The sequence below is a fragment of the Prionailurus viverrinus genome, chromosome E1 (assembly GCF_022837055.1).
Source record: "Prionailurus viverrinus isolate Anna chromosome E1, UM_Priviv_1.0, whole genome shotgun sequence".
Classification (NCBI taxonomy): Eukaryota; Metazoa; Chordata; class Mammalia; order Carnivora; family Felidae; genus Prionailurus; species Prionailurus viverrinus.
Genome location: NC_062574.1, coordinates 24,392,808 through 24,412,366, shown reverse-complemented (window position 1 = coordinate 24,412,366; position 19,559 = coordinate 24,392,808). Strand labels below are relative to the sequence as shown.

Below are 19,559 nucleotides of genomic sequence, written 5' to 3'. Positions count from 1 at the left end.
TTTATTTAAAGTCTAGTTATCTAATTAGTCATTTTCTAAGGCAAAGGTTGGGAGTCTCTTAGGCTCATAGGTCTTCTAAGACAAATTATAGATCCAGAGTTTCAAACTGAGTTAAGTTGGATTTTATTCTTACTTTGTACTTTCTAAGATGGAGTGACATTATGCTTGTTCTGTAAACAGTTCAATGAAAGACTTCATGTGACTGAATTGAAATTAAAAGGCTAGTTTGCCTGAATTTTTAGCTGTCCTCCATCAGCATAGCATTTTGCATTCTTAATTTAAGTCGTAATCTTAACTACTGCTTTAATTTGCAGGATGAGTCTGAATGTACTTCAGATGAGGAAATCTTTATCTCACAAGATGAAATACAGTCATTTATGGCTAATAACCAGTCTTTCTACAGCAATAGAGAACAATACCGACAGCATCTGAAGGAGAAATTTAATAAATACTGCCGCTTAAATGATCACAAGAGGCCCATCTGTAGTGGCTGGTTGACAACGGCTGGAGCAAATTAAATAAATAAAATAGCTCTGTCTTTCAATGAAACACTCAAGATGACTACTGCGCCTTCTCTTTCAAAAAAAAAAAACAACTCTTAATTTAGTGACTTATGGCAAAATTTTAAATCAATGTGATTCTTTCTTGTTTTGGGAGACGGTGGAGGTAACCTCATTAGTTCTTTCTGCAGGCTTGTGTCTTTAGTTGCGTGCTGCGCAGGCCTGCCATATGATTTAAGCCATCTCTTTTCATTAAATGTTTCTCTTCCTGTGAGACTTACTAAAGCAACTTAGTGGCAAAAAGTAATGTTGTACTTATACTTCTGTACAGAAATGACAATGAGCTGAATATATGGTTTTACAAAGTAGACATCCACTTGCAAAATGTTTGGATGTAATGTTAAAGCGCAATGTGCAAAATTTAAAATAAAGAATATTTATTAATATGCATAGTAAAAATTGGTGTACATGTTTCTACTTAATGTGTGGCAGTATTTTCATATTTGCCACTTCTGAACTTGGTATTTGACCAGTGTTGATGTTAGGATGAAGAGCAAATGAGGATAGAGATACAAATTGTTGAGGACAAAACTCTTCCCTTGACTAGAGCTGAGAAAAGCAGTTTTCAATCTTTTGTTTTGAAAGAATAAATTTGCTGCAATACCCTTAAATACTGGCTAGCATCTTTCTCATGAGATTAATTGCTATTATTTAAAATTCCCTGGTATCACTTAACATAAAGTGCCTTAAATTCAGAGATTCATACTGAACTGGAAGAATGAAAACAGAACTTGGCAGAATTTCAACCAAGGGTTGTCTGAAAAGTAATTACTTTAGCATGTAGACCTGGGACCAAAAGACTGCGCCTAGAGCTAACCACATTGCGGTCCATAAGTGCATACTCCTTATCTGGTTTCCAACAATAAAGTCACTGTGGCATTACAGTTTACTGCTTTCATGAACTGTGAGTACTGAAGGAGAGAAGAGATTCCCCCAGGAATAGCAACTTGGCTGCCATTTAAAAGGTTGAGTCAATAGTTCGATAAACACATGTGCTCAGAGCTTTGTGTCTCAATGTTGATAATATTGGTGGGCAGCAGGCAAGTAGTGGGACAGTCAATACCTCTGTGCAGTGGGGATGCAGTGAATTTTATGGGCTGTGTACCACTTAATCAGATTTCAGGTGGGCAACAGCAAAAGCTTAGATTTAATTTTTATAGTTGGTGGCATTTCTTCGATACACCTCTTCAGTTGTCTTTTCAAATCTTAAGTGTTGCATAGGGATGGGGCAGAGGTAAAAATGAGTCATGACTCCTCTCTGGCCTTTGTTTACTTTCATCCTGGAATCCATAAAAAGTGACTAAGGGACCCCCAGAGCCCTTGGCTCTAAGCTCAAACCTTTCTTAACCACTTGTTGTCAAGTTTTCTCCTGAGATCCCTAAAAGCAAGGACTGGTTTTATTTTGTTTTAATCTTTATCCTTGGGCCAAACACATGAGTACTTGGTGAATGAATAAAGCAGCCTCACATACTGCTTATGCCATTGCTTGCAGTGGAGGGATTCCAGTAGTTATGCAGAGATGTGTTTTTCTTTGGAAGATAGCTATATTAAGGATGCAGATGTAAGGCAGTTTTCAGAGTTTTGATGGAACATCCTGAGTGGTCAGAGAGCAAAACCAACAACCCAAGAAGAGACAAAAGGCAGAATGGAATGAAGGCAGTTTAGGAGCACATCCCCTGGACCTAAGACTGCATGGCTTAAAGTCCAAACCATGCTTTACACCTTTCTGTCTCAGTCACTTACAAAATGAAGCCTAATACGTAGTATCTTAAAGAGTTTATGTGCATATGCTAATATATTTAAAGTGCTTAGAAGTGCCAATTACACAGCATTCAGTAAATGTTAGCTTTTACTTTTAATCTTTGGTACACAGTGATATATTTTTTCACTGGGAGTGGGAGGGTCTAGGACAGTTGGAGACAGTAGGCCAGTAGGGATACAATCCCCTAACACACGTGTACTGGAGGGTGTTTCCATTTTTAACCTTGAGTTGTCATTCTAGTAAAGCCAAGGGATCAGGTAGGGTTGAGAGGGTAACTCAGGGATGATAGCTGAGGCACTCAGCCTTTTCTAGGCTGAATCCTTCGCATCAGCCAGAGGGCGGGCGTTGGAGTCACCTTAAGAGCCCGTAATTTCTCCTTCTTGCCATAGGGGTCAGGAACTGGGAGGGGAGACTGAACAAGGGGGCAAGAATACGAACGGCCTCGGGCCTGGAGCAAGCCCCCCCTAAACCTCGGTTTCCCTGCCCCTAAGGGAGCTCATCAAAGCAGGACCACAGGCCACCCGGGAACCCTCTGCAGCCGCCGGCACAGAGGAAAGCACAGTTTCCCACCTCCCGTCAGGCATGGGGCGGGGCCGGAAGAGGCGGGAAGGCCGCGACTGATTCCCGCTAGATGTGGTCGGTCGCGGAGAAGCGGGAGGGTGGAGCCCCAGCCCGGGCCGGGCAGAATGGAGGCAGGTTCAGGCGCGGCTCTGAGGGGGCGGGGGGGTGCAGATCGGCAACGGCGGCCGCGGTGGTGACCAAAATGCGTCCGAGCCCTTGCGACCCGGAGAGGAGTTCCGCGATCCAAATGTCCGTATCGCGGAGCGAGGTGGGCGGGCGGCTGGGGACCATGGCCAGGACCGGCATGGAGCCGTGGCGTGACCGGCTGGCACTGGTGACAGGAGCTTCGGGGGCATCGGCGCGGCTGTGGCCCGCGCCCTCGTCCAGCAGGGACTGAAGGTAGTGGGTTGTGCCAGCCCCGTGAGCAACATCGAGGTAAGTCCCCGCCGGGGAGAGGGACCTTCTGGGAGGCGTTGTTTCCGCTGGTGTACGGTCCGGGAGGCGGAGTGGTCTGACCTAGGCTGCGACGCTGCCCCCACTTGCTGCTCCCCCAAGGCCATTTGCAACCGGATCAGACTATGAGGGATGAGATGCCTAGTAGGGCAGGCCTCTACCTTCCCTTTCATGAAGTCCCTTCTTTTAAGGAGACCCTACTCCTAACAGCCTCTACTCCAGTGTACCAACTCCTTGGCATATTTCTCCGTGCCTATCTGCCTGCCCAGGTCGGCTGAGGAAAAGGGAAGCCAGAGATCAGGGCTAGCTAGGCAGCCAGGGAGAAGGAAAGAAAGCTTTCTGGCCTCAGTGGCTAAATTGGCTACTAGATTGTTTCCTCTAGTCCCCAGACTGAGTCCACAAAGCCAACCAAAGTGGCTGGCCAGCCAGATGAACAGGAACTAGAGGTTTTGATCATGATAATTTTTCACCCAGCACTGAGGGTGGGGTTGGGGTGGGAATAGAGCTTTTCAGAAGAAACTCACCCTCTCCTTCCCCAACCCCCAATTTGAGGGTTAACCCTTACCAAATGGGCCTAACAGACCAATGGGATATTTACAGATCGACCTTTCTCCAGTTGCACTGTCTTGGGTGGGACTGAGGGGTGAAATAGGGCATTGACTATGTAAGCCCTGAGGGGACAAAGCAATACGGAACTGGAACTACTGGTTTTTCTCTTAAACTAGGGTTGGGAGCCCCAAGTTGTGAGCAACAAGAGCTCAAAGAAAAAGGAAGTTGGCCATGTTGTAACAGGAAGGAAGAAGATGGGAAATTTTCATCATAGGTCATCTTTGGATTTGCACCTGACAAGATCACTCTCAGGGTTTGGGCTAGCGATTAGCTGCAGGGCTTTATCTCCACCATTGTTCAAAATCCCTGTACCAGGAGGCTTTGGGTGGGGACAGAGGGAGAAGGTGTACCAGAAGGAGGGCTTTCCCCTCCCCTTCTGCTGACCAAAGGTACACTTTATAGCCACCTAGATAGTCCCAAGGTCACCCAGCTGTACCACTGCCCTACTCTCCTCCTCCCTTTCTCCTATTCTGAGGAGTTCAGGGCCCAACCCTAGCCTTGGAGCCTAGAGGATCAGACCAGGGCTTAGACCACTGGATTCCTTAAGTCTAAAGTCACTCTTGCCTTCTCTTCCTACTACCCCAAACCAGCCAGGAAAGGGGGTCCCTGAGCTTCAAGGGGGATCCTCAGGCTGTTCACTCAGCCCCAAGATGACTCTTTTAATGAGGGGGAAATGCCTGTTCTGTGAGGGGACTGACATGGTTTCAAGTCATTTCTGAAGATAGATGAGGACAGGTGGGACAAAGAGAAGGCAGCGACAGGGAGAAAGATGTCCCCAGGCCCTTCATTCTGGCTTTCTTGCAGGGATTTGAGTCTGGAGGTGGAAGGGACAAGTTGCATGCCAGGGAAGGGGAGAATCCCAGGCTTCCTTGTGCCTAGTTTGCTTTTATCAATTGACACTAAAACAGAGTTTGAGTTCTGGCCTCCGACAGAGAGAAGCCCTATTTCCTGAGGTGGTTGTGAATAGGTGAAATTGGGTAAAGGGGGCCTTCTAAGTCCCAGAGGACCATACCTTTTGAACTCTTGGAAAGTTAAAGCAGAAAAGAGTTTCCTAGGTCACCTGAGCCAGCCCTTTATTCCCATCTTGACTTGGCGGGGAGGGAAGGGTTCCAGGCCAAGGCAACTGGCCCAAGCTGGCCTTTCTCTAGGGCACCCCCTACCACCCAACTCTCTCCCTCCTGTACATGTACAGTCACCTTTATGAGGCTCAGATGCCCACTCACTGGCCTCTAAGGCCACGGAGCTTGGTTTCTTTCTGCTTCTGAATGTCTGTATCCCTCACAACCACCTCCCAGTGGCTCTGTATTCTCAGGTCTTTCCATCTCAGGGCTCCTCCGTGTGCTGAGGTCCCTGTCGATACACTAGGGCTTCCCAGTGTCACCTGCCACCTAACTTGCTTCATCATATCTCAAGAAATTCTGGGGTAGAGTATGGTACACTGTGGGACAGAGAGAAAGAATCTGTCCTGACTTCCTGACCTTTCCTATAGGTAGGGCAAGGGGAGACTGGCAGTTGGGCCCAATCTGAGAGCCAACTGGCTGCATTCTGTGGAGGGAGGATGACACATAAGCCCTCTGGAAGGAGCTAGATGAGGCAAGGGGAGGGGAGAGAATCCTGGCATAATCAGCTCAGTGGTTCCTGGTGCTGGTAGAAGAAGCAGGGGGTGGGGTGAGAGGTGTAGCTTACCTATAAGCAGAGAAGGGGTTCCTGTTGGAGGAGAGGCAGAAGAGATGGAGATCATGCTATGCCTTGGACCACTGGCTCCCTACTCTCTTCTCAGAAATGAAGATTCAAGTTTATTGTGAGAGTCTTCGATTGACGATTTCAACTCCATTCCCAAACTCCCCTCACTCAGGGAGTGCTCTTATCCCCTGGACTTTGATCAAAGAGGACAAGTAGTCCCAACAACTATATGGCTGGAAGGTGACTGTCAAAGGAGAGAGTTCTCTGAGTGGTGACAGCAGAAGAAGACTGTCTCTGGGTGGGAAGGTGTGGGAGCCGCTCACCCCAGTTAGCCCCTTGTTGGGTTTCATAGGAGCTGGCTGCCAAATGTAAGAGTATAGGCTATCCCAGGACTTTGATCCCCCACAGATGTGATCTGTCCAGTGAGGAGGACATCCTCTCCATGTTCTTGGCTGTCTGCTCTCAGCACAGTGGTGTGGACATCTGCATCAACAATGCTGGCTTGGCCTGGCCTGACACTCTGCTCTCAGGCAACACCAGCAGCTGGAAGGACATGTTCAATGTAAGGGCTGCAGACCTGGAGTGGGGGGTTGGGAGGAGAATGGGGAGCCAGGGCTTTGTGAACCAGAGGGCTGCTCAGGATAGGACATGTAACAGGAGGGAACTTTGGCTTCATAACTGGGGCACCTTGGCTCTCCCCTTGCTTCTTTCCCTACCAGAGGCATAGTGAGTGGATGAATGGCCATATCTTTTCCATTCTTCTTTCCTCTGAGTCCCTTAAAGGGGCAGTTCTTAAAGTCCAGGCTGATTTCCTTCTACTGGAAGAAAGACTGGTAGGGAAGAGAACTGCTATTTATTGAATGTTCCCATGTGCTGGCACCGTGCTGAGTGCTTGAGAATATGGTCTTACAAGAAAAGGAACCAAGAGACAGGAGATGAGGTTCTCACCCAGCCCTGCCAGTCATGGTGTGGCTTCAGGCAGGTGGTTATTCTCTATCAGCCTTGTCACATTTAATTGGGGTGAACACACATCAATATCTGGGGCCACAAACCCCAGTATCCCCTGGGGCCAGGTAAATAGCTAAATGAGTGAAGTGAGTCAGGGGAGTCTGCAGTAAGTGGGAGAGCACATGGCCAAGTACAAGGGTGGCTGCTGAAATCCAGCATCCCTGCTGTGGAGCACTGTGGGTCCAGTGTGGCCAGATCTTATCATTTCTTTGAGAGGAGTGGAGAGCCTGGGTTTTTATGTGACATCCTACCCCTCCCATTTACCAAAACCTCAGCTCCACAAGGGCAAGGATTTTTGTCTGGTTTATTCTCTGTTAAGGCCTCAGCCCATAAACACTCAATAGATATTTTTTGAGGGAATGAAAGCTTCCAGTGCACATTGGGAGTGAATTACAAATGTTTTAAAACTTTGTACAGACCAAACACAGCCTTCAGGACATGGGTTTTCAACTTCTAGACTATATTATGGGGCAATATTAGGGTATAAAAGTATCCTGAGAAGTTGAAAACAGTGTGAACATGGGATGGATCTTTTTCCCACAATTGATTTAGCACCTAAAAGTTGCTTGGGCCTAGAAATGAACAATGAACATTGAAACAGTGAACAGTGAAAATGAAGCACTATCCCTGCCCTCAGACAGCCTTCTGGGAGATCTGAGATCTTGCACATCTGTAAAATGAGGGACATATATTGAGTCCCTAAGGCCCTTTCCAGCTTCAACACTATGTAATTCTATTAGGATCGTCTTCTGAGACATCTCCACCCTCCACCCCACCAGCCTTAGGAGAATCACTCCCCTGGTCTCAGGGACCTGTTCCTCTTATTCCATCTGTCCTCAGAGTTGAGTTTTCTGCCTCATAAATACACATTGCTAAGCAGGCCAGAAAAAGGTCCTCGTGTCCTTCTGCTATGAATGCTGAGGCAGGTTCATGGCGAGGGTGTTCTGTCCTGATGCCTGGCTCTGACACCTGATAAAGAGAAACATCTAATATCCTGGCTGGTCTTGTCTCTACTCAGGAGGAGAGACTTGAGGACCTGCTGAAAGCTTTATCTGTGCTTGTCCTCATGGGGCAGGGGTGTGGCTTGGCAGGAGCTTTGGAGCTGAGATACTTCTTCAGGCCTTTGTTCGATGAAGGGTGGGGATTTTGGGTCACCTCTGGCAGAGGCCAAGGAAGGCAGAAAGCCCCATGTGCTTAGGAGGTCCCCTGCCATCTTCTGACCAGCTACCCCACCCCCATAAAGAGTCTCTGTGCCTAATCTTGTAGATGGAACAGAGTCTAGAGGAAGGCATGGAAGGAAGGAAGGTCAGGCCTTCTCTACTTATAGTCTTAAGGGAGGAGATAGGAAAGGAGCAGAGAGTAGCTGGGTAAGGCAGAGAGAGGCTAGGGTCTATACTTGAGGAGAGAGATTTTTTTTTAATTAATTAATTTATTTATTTAGGGGTTTCTTTTTTTTTTTAAGCTTATTTATTAGGGGAGAGAGAGAGAGCGAGAGAGAGCGTGCTCGCATGAGTGAGGGAGGGGCAGAGAGAGAGAGACAGAGAGACAATCCCAAGCAGGCCCCGAGCTGTCAGCACCCACCCCAGTGTGAGGCTGGAACTCATGAACCATGAGACCATGACCTGAGTCAAAACCAAGAATCAGACTCTTAACTGACTGAGCCACTATTTATTTATTTTTTAAAAATGTTTATTTTGAGAGAGAGAGAACACAGGCAAGCAGGGGAGGGAGGAGGGGCAGAGAGAGAGGGAGACAGAGAATCCCAAGCAGGCCCTGCACTGTCAGCGCAGAGCCCCACATGGGGCTTGAACACACAAACTGTGAGATCATGACCTGAGCTGAAATCAAGAGTCAGATGTTTAACCTACTGAGCCACGCAGGCACACCAAGGAGAGAGATTTTTAAAGCCATTTTGGAAGGATTTTAGGCTTTTTATCTTTATTTTAATTTTTTTATTATTTTTGAGAGAGAGAGAGACACAGAGCGTGAGTGGGGGAGGGGCAAAGAGAGAGGGAGACCCAGAATCTGAAGCAGGCTCCAGGCTCTGAGCTGTCAGTGCACTCCCCCATGCAGGGCTCGAACCCACAAACCACTAGATCATGACCTGAGCTGAAGTCAGACGCTTAACTGACTGAGCCACCCAGGCGCCCTGGATTTTAGGCTTTTTAGAGAGCAAGGCCAGGGAAGCTGACCCAGATAAGAGAGGAGAGGGTATTTGAGGAAGAAAAGGAGATAGTTCTCTAAGGCAGAGGTTCTGTTGTTTGTAGAGGAGACATCCAAGACAGGGAGGTTTCCTGGGTCATGGATGAGTTTGGGAGTTTCCCACTGCTGTTTGCAGAATCTTGGAGGTGGGGGTTACCTGGGGAGAGGAATTAGCACTGCTCTCAGCTGGGGCTGGTGGCTTTAGGGGGAGAGGCACCTAAGGCAAGGTACCCTGGAACCATTGTTGGTCTCAGGTAGGACCTGGACACTGTTTTGGAATGCCACTCCCCTGGACGGGCTCTGTGGCTCTATTACCTGCTCAGATGGGCCCAAGCTAGAGATACCCCACTGCCCTCCCTGGGCTGCAGGTGAACATGCTGGCCCTCAGCATCTGCACACGGGAAGCCTACCAGTCCATGAAGGAATGGAAGGTGGATGACGGGCACATCATTAATATCAACAGGTGAGGCAGGTGGACAAGGGCTAAAGCTCAGATCACCACTCACCCTCCAAGCTGAGTGATCTGTTGCAGTTCATTTGACCTCTTTGGACATCAGTTTCATTGGTGGTGAAATAGGGACTTAATACCCAGTTAACAGCCAAATGGCACAATTATGGCGAGAGAAAAATAGTGTATATCAAGTGCCAGCCCCTAGTTGGACTTCTAGGAAGAGCAGGACTTACAGGAGCTGCTTGAATAGCTGGAGCTACATCATTGGGCCACCAGGATGGCCTGTAAAGAGGTCCCCTTGAGAAGACTTTCCTGCAGCATCTAGGTGGTGGGGCTGACTGGTCCAGCAGGGGGCACTGCTGGTCCATCAGCAGCTTCACTCTCTTCTTTCCCCTCCTTTCCTCCACGCAGCATGTCTGGTCACCAAGTGTCACCCCACTCTGTGATCCATTTCTATAGTGCTACCAAGTATGCCATCACCACACTGACAGAGGGACTGAGGCAAGAGCTTCGGGAGGCCCAGACCCACATTTGAGCCACAGTGAGGGTGAGGCCTGGCCCTGGTGGGGACAGGGTAGGCACAGGCCTTCTGCACCCCACACTCATACTGTTCAGGATGCCCTGCTGGGAGTGTGAGGGGCACAGAGCTCCTGGGCTCTGCTGCTGCTGGCATGACCCTGAGTAGCCCTTTGAGCTTCATGTCACTGACTTTGAGATGGGAGGGGGCTGACCAGAAGGGAACACAGTAGGTGAGACTGAAGGAGAGCAGGGGCTGTGGGAAACTGTGGCTGTAAACCCAGACTCTGGGCTCTTCCCTGAAAGGCCACATGACCTTGGGCAACTCACTTAACCCCTCCAAGCCTCAGCCTTACTCATTTGTAAAATGGAGATGGTGATACCAACCCAGTGATGAAGTCTTAAGGGACACCATTTTGTAAAACACTTACCTGAGAAGGGCTCCATAGGTGGTAGGTGTCATTGTGATCATTGCTAGTGGCAGCTTTGGGAGGAGGAGGTGGCTGCTGGACATTGGGCAGCCATCACTGTGAAGCAGGGGGGCCCCCGTGTTTTCCATCCTGTCTCTCCCCTAAGTCTAGCTTCTGACTGGGATGGAGGCAGGGCTCAGCTCAGCTCCTGAGCAGGCCCTCTCTGTTGGTCCAGTGCATCTCTCCAGAAGTGGCGGAGACACAATTCTCCTTCAAACTCCACAACAAGGACCCTGAGAAGGCAGCTTCCATCTATGAACGCATAAAGGTGAGGCCTCACTCTGAGGCCAGTGAGCCACTCACTCCCTAAGTGAATGCAGAGGGAACCCTGGCCTTTAGACCACACTCTTCTAGCCAGCCTGTCACCCCTCCTGGAGGGTTGGGGTGGGGATGAAGATGTTGGAGAGGACATCAGAGGTGGGAGGTTCACTCTGCCCTCACCATCCCTCTTTCCTCCCATACTCTCCAGTGTCTCAAACCTGAAGATGTGGCTGAGGCTGTCATCTATGTCCTCAAGCACCCTTCCACGTGTCCAGGTGAGTCTGGCCTTGACTGTCCACCCCCTGGAAGAGCCCAGCCATCTCAGAGGAGGACAGCAGGGAGGCCTAGCGGGTGGGGAGAGCATCCTGTCTGCCTCAAGCCTTGTGCCTTCCAGCAGATTGGAGACATCCAGATGAGGTCCATGGAGTAGGTGATCTAGTTTCCTGTGGGGAGTTCTGTCTTCCGTCCCCACGCCTCACGGCTTAGCTCCTGCCTCTGGATTTTAGGTGTTGATTTCCAGACTCCTGGATTCTGCTTCCTCTCTCCAACCCACCAGGGGCTACAAATTTTTGGAAGTTTTTATGTCTTATCAAATTACGTCCACCACAAATATGAACAGTGGGCTGGGGAGAGGTTAGGTGTCCCCGATTGTTTTACCTGTTAACTCATTATTGGTCTGCTTCTTAGTCTCCTTGGCCTTTGTGTGCTCTCTTTGGTCTCTTCCTTTTGACCTACGGAAGGAAGTATGGCCAAAAGGGGGGCTTCCCCCTATCTTCTTGTACCCCAACCCCTGTCCCTCAAGGAGGAGGTGGCAGAGAGAAGCCCTCACCTTCTATCTGAATAGCTATCCAAGGCCCTAGGCTTCCTCCTCTCCCTGCCCTACTGCCCCTATTGCCTCTTCTCTTCACCCACCCCTGTTCTCCAGCCCAGGCTTGGCTTCTCTGCTCCCAGTGGGGTCATCACTCCCCCATAGTCACACTGACTATGGCAGCTGAATATCAGGCCCTGCCTCCCAACTGGGTTTCACTGTGATAATTAAAAAAGAAAAATTGCAACAACCTACCTTGGCTTCAGGAGTATCTTTCTGTTCTTTCTCCTTTTCTGTGATCAGGGGTGGTTGTGCCTCAGAATTTCTTCCAGGTGAGTGGGAAGGTGGGCGCTTTGGGGCATCACTCCTGGAGTGTGGATTACCTTAGGTAGCAGATGTGGGTTTGGGTTGAGTCTTGAAAATGGGTAGGAGTTTGCCAGCCAGGAAAGAGGACAACAGTGGATACAAGGCCGGGAGGCCAAAAAAGCAGGCAATGTCATGGGAACAGCACAGAATGTAGTGCAGGAGTGAGATGGGGCCGAAAAGGAAGCTGCTGCCTGGATCACCAGAGGTCTGTGTGCTGAGCAAAGAGTCTGGTGATTACCTATGGGCCAAGGACATCAGTTGGCTTGTCAGCAGGTGCAGGAGAGGCACAGAGCTGTCACTTGGAGAATCAGCCGCCACGGGATAGGAAGTTACTGCTGGCGTCCTGTTGACTGATGCTGAGGGTTTGACAAGGCAGTGGAGGTGCAGAGGAGGGGCTGGATGCAGAAGCTTCTGAGGAAAATCCCCAGCACCTGGTGGTGGACTGGATGTCGGGGGGGCGGGGGGGAATCACCACGACTGACCTGGTTGGAACACATCCCTTTTCAAGTGGCTTTTGCCGGTGTCTGGGTGAATGTGGCCCTCCAGCCTTCTGGGACCTCGAAAGGCACAGAATGATGCCGGTAGTAGGGGGCAGCCCAGCAGGTACAGAGAAGGCTGCGGCTCAGCTAGTCCTGCAGGAGGCCCTGTGGGCACCGCCTGGCGGTCGGGCATGCGCAGTGCGTCAGCGGGCAGGGGGCGGGCCGCCCGAACCCGGAAGCAGAGTAGCCCACGTGGGAGCCGGGGAGGGGCGGCCTTGGTTAGGCTACCTGGTTGTGGGTAGTCTAAGTCGAGAATCCAGGCTATTCGTACTCTGAGGGGGCGAGGTAGAGACGGCCATCGGGTCTCCTTCGCCAATGTTGGGGACCCGGAGCGGGCCGTGGCGGGAGTGACCAATCCTGATGACGTAGCAGGGGGCATCGACCATGGCACTGCTCTGGGCCGTCAGGGGCGCGACCTCGCGGTTTTCGGGTCGCCTGCTCGCGCGTCATTCCTCTCAAGCGGCGAGGCGTGGGGAGCGGCCCGGCGGGGAGGAGCTGAGCCGCCTGCTACTGGATGACCTGGCGCCGACCCCGCGATCTGCGGAGGGACTGGAGCGTCTGTTTGGCCTGTCCCCTTGTCTCCTGGCTCTGCGAGCTGCTCGTCGCCGCGTGGCCAGGCTTCTGCTCCAGGCCGGCAGGTCAGGGTTGCAAGGGGAGCGGGCCGAGCTGCTCCGGGCGGCAGAGGCGCGTGACATACCAGTTCTGCGGCCCAGACGGCAGAAGCTGGACGCCCTGTGCCGCTACCAGGTCCACCAGGGCGTCTGCATGGAGGTGAGCCCGCTTCAGCCTCGGCCTTGGACTGAGGTCGGGGAGGCGAGGCCAGGCGACGACCCCCGGCAGCTGTGGCTTGTCCTCGAAGGGCTCCAGGATCCCCGGAACCTTGGGGGCGTGCTGCGTTCTGCTCATTTTCTCGGAGTGGATAAAGTCATCACCAGCGGGAGAAACAGGCATGGACATCCCTTAATCCCCATGTGCCCCGCTTTGGGGCACAACCGAGTTTCTAAGCACCTTGACCCTTGATCCCTCGCCCCATCGTCAGAATTCTCACCCTTAACCCTTGGGGACCAGGGCCAGGAAGGCGGGGCGGGGAGGTGGGGGTTGGCTAGGGCAAAGCACCGGGTTTGAGATTACCCAGTTTAATGCAGGGCATGGGGAAATTTGCAGCTGCCCACTCACTCCAGTAGTCAGCAAAGCCAGCGCGGGGGCTATGGAGGTGATGGACCTGTTCTCCACTGATGACCTGGCCGGTTTTTTACAGGTAATGACGGGGAGGCGGACGGTGGGTAGAGAAGAAACGAGACAAACTCATTCTCTCCCAGGGCACTCATCCAGCAGTTGATGAAAGAAGGGGAGAGAAAGGGGAATGTTGGCATCGTTTCCTACGTCCTTCTAAATCCCTTTTGGAAGGGAAGGATTCTGGAATTTTCAAAACCATAAGGAGGGCAGAATCTGAAGTTAAAGACTTCCTAGCTTCATTCCCTTTACTGTACTCCTTCTCCAGGCATACCTCTTTGCCTTGGAGGCTAGTATACCTCAGATCCTCGCTGCCTACTAAGTAGGTTTTCAGTAAATGGTGTGATGGACTGTGAGAAGCTGGTTGGCAGGAGTCATGCATTCTGAGTGGCGGCACAGCCTGAAAGGCTCTTTGAACAAAGACAGATTCACTTATGCCTTTCTCCCGCCCACCCCCCCAACCCTACAGAAAACCAAAACCCAAACAAACCACCACCACCACCAACAACAACAACTTTGATATCCAGGAAGGGGTAAACCTAAGTAAAGAAACCCCTTTCCTGGTCCAGGTTTCTGTCTTCAGTTGTGCTTCTACTGATGGACACAAGGGGGCAGTCTTGCCTTGCATTTGACTGCTCCCATGACCATCTGCCCCCCAGGTCTCCCAGGCCCAGTCCTTGGATCTCTGTTCTGTATGTGTTCATTTCTTGGTTTCATCCAGTCTCAGGACATTAAATACCACCTATGCTTGGCTGCCTCCCAAATGTATATGCTAGCCTGGATCTGACTTCTCAACCCCAGATTCATATTATCAAGTTGCTTACTCAACAGCTTCTTTTGTGGTCTGAGGGGCATTTCAAACTTCACATTTTCGAAGCCAAGCACTTCCTTCTGTAGACTTTGCCCAACTCTATCGATGGCAACCGCATCCCTTTATTTAGGCCCAGTGCTGTGGTGGCCTTGATTCTTCCTGCTTGCCATGGCCCACCCTATCCACAAATTCTTTTGGTTTTACCATGAAGGTATTTTTTTTCTTTTTTTTCTTTTCTTTTTTTTTTTTTTTTTAATTTTTTTTCAACGTTTATTTATTTTTGGGACAGCGAGAGACAGAGCATGAATGGGGGAGGGGCAGAGAGAGAGGGAGACACAGAATCGGAAACAGGCTCCAGGCTCTGAGCCATCAGCCCAGAGCCCGACGCGGGGCTCGAACTCACGTACCGCGAGATCGTGACCTGGCTGAAGTCGGACGCTTAACCGACTGCGCCACCCAGGCGCCCCATACCATGAAGGTATTTTTGTATTACCACCAATCCTCCCCATCTCTGCAGCTCCCACTCTGGCTCAGGCCTCCATCATCTCTTGCCTGCGTTATTGTGGGAATGTCCCATCTCTTGCTATTGGCTCTCAACCCAGCAGGCAGAGTGATTCTGTTGAAACATGTTACTTCTCGGGGCGCCTGGGTGGCGCAGTCGGTTAAGCGTCCGACTTCAGCCAGGTCACAATCTCGCGGTCCGTGAGTTCGAGCCCCGCGTCAGGCTCTGGGCTGATGGCTCAGAGCCTGGAGCCTGTTTCCGATTCTGTGTCTCCCTCTCTCTCTGGCCCTCCCCCGTTCATGCTCTGTCTCTCTCTGTCCCAAAAATAAATAAACGTTGAAAAAAAAAATTAAAAAAAAAAAAAAAAAAGAAACATGTTACTTCTCTGCTCAGAACCTTTCAAAGCCTTCACATCTCTCTCAGAGAGCAAAAGCCAAAGTCCTTCTAGTGGCCTTTGAGGTCCTACCTTATGTGGCTCTTTGTTCCCTCTCCTGTCTCCCTCCCTCTTGTCCTCCCTCCCCACCCGCCACCACCTTGCCACTCCACTGTTCCTCCCATGTGTCACATAAGTGCCAGCCTCAGCCTTTGCACTTAACTCATTTCTGCCTAGATTAATCTGCCCCCAGATGTATGCTTGGTACTCCTTCATCTCGTTCAGGTCTCCACTCCAGTATTACCTCAGTGAGGCCTTCCCTGATCACCCTTCCACTGGGTAGCTGGGATTTGGGCCCATTTTGTTCTCTGCCCTGTCCCCATCACTTAGAACAGAGCCTGCCCATTCTAGAGGCTTAATAACCGTTGATGAATTGAATGGATCAGCAAGGGAATGACTATATGCGCAAGACCAGCTCCTCAGCTGGGGCTTGAATGAAGGTTTCGTGACCTAGAACTTGATTTCTTCTTCCTCCTTTCAGGCCAGAGCCCGGGAGGGCTGGCTCGTAGCTGGCACAGTGGGCTGCCTGGGGCCTGAGATTTCCTCGTTCGCTGAGATCCCTGTCACTAGCTGCTTGGAGTTCCTCTGGGACCGGCCTACTGTCCTAGTGCTGGGTAGGTAGATGTCCCCACTTTTCCTTGTTCAGATGTGCATGTCCAGAGTGCCCATGTGTCCAACTGGGGCATCCTTAACCCTCTGCCTCTATGCCCTGCAGGTAATGAGGGATCTGGTCTGTCCAAGGAGGTACAGGCCTCCTGCCAGCTTCTCCTTACAATCCTGCCTGGCCGGCAGCTGCCCTCTGGACTTGACTCCTTGAATGTCTCCGTGGCTGCAGGTGAGTCTATTGTTGCCTGACGTCTTGCCCTCTGACCACACATGTGTAGGTGTTTTACCCTCAACAATTTTCCCTGTCTTTCTGTGCCTCAGTCACTTTATGTGCCAGATGGGGAAAATGCATCTTTTTAAAAAAATTTTTTTTATGTTTGTCTTTGAGACAGAGACAGAATGTCAGCAGGGGAGGGGCAGAGAGAGAGGGAGACACAGAATCTGAAGCAGGCTCCAGGCTGTCAGCTTAGAGCCTGATGTGGGGCTTGAACTCATGAGACATGAGATCATGACCTGAGTTGAAGTCAGATGCTCAACCGACTAAGCCACCCATGTGCCCCAAATGCATCCTTTGAGGATGAGAAGAGGGAGTGCTGACACGTGGTCCTTCCTCTTCTCCATCCTCTCTCTTCCCCTTTTGTCCTTTTGTCTGTCGGTGCAGGAATTCTTCTTCACTCCATTTGCAGCCAGAGGAAGGGTTTCTCTGCAGAGAAGAGAGAGCAACTTCTCTAAGACCCGCAAGGAACCTCAGCCACATCAGCAGGGCCCAGAGTGGCTCAGCACCCAGGACTGTCCTCAGAACCAGAACAAGAGAGGTGTAATGGGGGCTGACTTGGACTGTCTGAGGTGTGTGTGCTAGAGGGCACACACATCCACATGATCGAATATACTGGAGTCTCTTGCCTGAGAGTGCACCCAGGCCCCTGTTTACTAGGCACTATCTTTTAGGGCAGGAAGCTCTGCGATGGAGACCAAAGGGAAGTTCAGTTTCCTGTTTTGATTTTGGACTTGCGGTTGGAAGTGGCAGCTTGTTAGTCTCCAAGATTGTGCTGGGATAGAGGGTCTCTTTCCTCCTGGGCCCTGCCTGGAAGTCAAGACATACAAAGGGAATTGGGCAGCCTAGTCCAGGTGTCCTATTCCTCTTGAACCAGTGTGAGAATGTAGAGGAAGGCCTCGTTCCTCTTGTGGACTAGACGGGTACAAATCCAGGCTCCAACCCTGCCTGCCCCAGTGGTGGCCTTGAGCACGAGGCTTCATCCTGCTGTCCCTCACAGGGCTCTTTGTGAGGATCCAATAAAATGTCACCTGGGCCATTCTGTCCCATTCTTCCACTAGATGGCAGCCTTGCTCTTTGATCCGTAGTCTCTTCTGGAAGTTTTTGCAGCCACCTCTGGAGATTCCTGGCTGTGGCCCCCAGAGAGGCAAGGGAAAGATTAGCAAACACCTCTCACCTTACTGGCCTTCCAGACCTCCTCACCAGTGACTCATCAGTCAGTGCACCTCTGAGAAGGGAACCAATGAACCAGAGCCCTGGCCTTTGGTTCTGTGGAGTGGTGGGGACAGTGTTGCTGTTTATTGTACAACCCACATGGATTTGGAGCTCCTCCCACAGGGTCCCACAAATGGAGCAGAAGCCCCCGGTATAAGTAGTTTAGAGCAGTCTTGGCTACCCATTGGAACCACCTGGCAATCTTTCAAAAACAACTCACACTGGGGACCCACCCCCAGAGAATCTGATGTAATTGGTCAGGGGGCAACCTGGGTATCAGGAGTTTGAAAGCCCCCCTCCTGCCCCCAAATGAGTCTAATGTGTAGCCCAGGCTGAGAACCACTGGAGTAGGGGCTCCAGTACCTCAGCAGTATTGACATTCTGGGCCAGATAACTCTTTGTTGGATGGCTTGTCCTGTGCCTCATAGTATGTTCAACAACATCCCTGGCTTCTACCCACTGGATGCCAGGAGCACCTCCTGCCCCCCAGTGTGACAACCAAAAATGTCTCTAGACGTTGCCACATGTCCCCTGGAGGACACAATCGCCCTCCTTGAGAACCACTGCTCTGGAGTATGGATCCTGGAGGACAGCAACCTAAGTTAAAGTCCTAATTGCTCTGTCACCTTGAACAAGTTCCCTTCCCACCCGAGCCTCAGTCTCCTCATTGGTGAAGGGGGATCACGAGCTCAGTGCCTTCCACACGGTAGTGCTCAGTAAGAGGTACCACTCTTTTCTCTTTGGAATGAAATTATCTTGGGATTCCCATTTAAAAAGACGTTTGAATTTGTTTTAAAAGGGCCCAAGATTGCACGGGCGCCTTGGTGGCTCGGTTGTTAAGCATCTGACTCTTTACTTCTGCTCAGGTCATGATCGCATCGTTTGTGAGATTGAGCCCCACATCAGGCTCTGTGCTGACAGGGCGGTGCCTGCTTGGGATTCTCTCTCCCTGTCTTTCTGCCTGTCCCCCCACTTGCTTGCTCCCTCTCAAAATAAATAAATAATAAAATAAAAGGGCCTAAGATTGCTTTAAAGTCAAAGTTTTTCCTCTCAAGAAAGAAGAAGAACATTTTCATAAAACTCCATAGAGATCTCTACCACATTGGTACCCTTGAGCTGTCTGTCCCCAACTGCCACACAGATTCTGACCCTGGCATGTGTCAGCCTTGGGCATATCACACTGCCTCCCCTATCTATGCTGCACTCTTAGCCAAGATCCTAATGTGGTTTTGAACCTTGGCTACACCTTAGGTGGGGTTGGGGGTATGTGTGGTGGTGCGGAGGGGGACAGCTTTAATATTCCAGCTGCCCAGAGGCATCAGAATGATTAGATCAGAATCTCTGCGGCAGGAGCCAGGTCCCATGTTTTTTAGAGCTCCCCGGTTGATGCTAGTATGCTGCCAGATCTGAGAATCACTGGTCTTCAAGCCACCTTCTCATGTCCAAGAAACTGCTTCCAAATCATTCATACCTGTACTTTTGAGTGCATGCCTAAAAGTTTGGGCCAGTTGGCCTTTCATCTGTCCCTAGGTTCAGAAGATGGTGGGTCGAGCCCTGACTCTATTGGCTTCTTACCTGGATGCCTTCTCAGCCTCCTCATCTATAAAATGGGGATAGTGCCTTCAGTACCTGCTCCAGCCAACCCCTCCCCAACAAAGATTTGTAAAAACAAAATGAGAGAGTATCAGTAAAAAGCATTCTGTAAACCTAGGCACTGTGCACCCCAGGACTAGCACATGATAGTACAGACATGGATATAATGGCTCAGTTTATGTATCAAGTTGCCTGGGCCACAGAATGCCCAGATAGTTGGTCAAACCTTATACTCAGTGTTTCTGTAAGGGTGTTTTTGTATGAGATTGACATCTAAATTTGTAGACTGAGTAAGCCAAAGTGCCCTTTCCAGTGAGGGTGGACCTCATCCAATCAGTTGAAGACCTGAATAGAGGGAGGAAAAAAAAAAAAAGCTTCTCCCCTAAGAATTCTTCCTGCCTTTTGGAACTGAAACACGGGCTTTTTCTGGTCTCAAGCCTGCTGGCCTTTAGATGGGAACTGCGTCATCAGCTCTCCAAGGTCTCCAGCTTGCTGTTCTCTGCAGAACCTGGACTTGCCAGCCTCATAACCACATGAGCCAAGTTCTCATAATAAATAAGCATTATATGTGTGTATATAGATAAGTATACAGATATATATATATATCACCTGTTGGTTCTGTTTCTCTGGAGAATCCCAACTA

The 19,559-nt window shown here is 50.4% G+C and overlaps 3 protein-coding genes and 1 long non-coding RNA gene across 12 annotated transcripts in view; 3 read left to right on the top strand and 1 right to left on the bottom strand.

The window, feature by feature from the left end:
* GGNBP2 (gametogenetin binding protein 2) overlaps positions 1–959 on the top strand; it is a 35,355-nt gene extending 34,396 nt beyond the window's left edge. For all 8 annotated transcript variants that reach the window (XM_047832793.1, XM_047832796.1, XM_047832795.1 and 5 more), the window contains one exon: positions 315–959. In XM_047832793.1, the coding sequence (XP_047688749.1) occupies positions 315–518 (204 nt within the window). In that variant the 3' untranslated portion in view covers positions 519–959. The remainder of the gene's footprint in view (positions 1–314) is intronic.
* A 1,993-nt stretch (positions 960–2,952) lies between these two features.
* On the top strand, positions 2,953–11,598 carry DHRS11 (dehydrogenase/reductase 11). The gene is given in 7 exon segments (XM_047833303.1): positions 2,953–3,227; positions 3,230–3,318; positions 5,981–6,190; positions 9,207–9,301; positions 9,701–9,830; positions 10,451–10,543; positions 10,745–11,598. Coding segments are annotated over 7 exon segments (1,113 nt in total). The 5' UTR covers position 2,953; the 3' UTR covers positions 10,967–11,598.
* LOC125151828 (uncharacterized) lies at positions 8,681–12,381 on the bottom strand. 2 transcript variants are annotated; one of them, XR_007146957.1, is made up of 4 exons: positions 11,949–12,381; positions 11,600–11,727; positions 10,237–11,267; positions 8,681–8,995 (listed from the first exon to the last, which is right to left on the bottom strand). It is a non-coding gene; the product is annotated as an uncharacterized LOC125151828 (long non-coding RNA). The 2 variants fall into 2 exon arrangements; XR_007146956.1 differs by having other exon boundaries at positions 8,681–11,267.
* MRM1 (mitochondrial rRNA methyltransferase 1) lies at positions 12,358–17,165 on the top strand. The gene is made up of 5 exons (XM_047833302.1): positions 12,358–13,196; positions 13,414–13,507; positions 15,710–15,842; positions 15,944–16,063; positions 16,496–17,165. The coding sequence occupies exons 1-5, from the start codon at positions 12,634–12,636 to the stop codon at positions 16,564–16,566; spliced, it is 981 nt and encodes a 326-aa protein (XP_047689258.1). The 5' UTR covers positions 12,358–12,633; the 3' UTR covers positions 16,567–17,165.
* Positions 17,166–19,559: the final 2,394 nt, after the last annotated feature.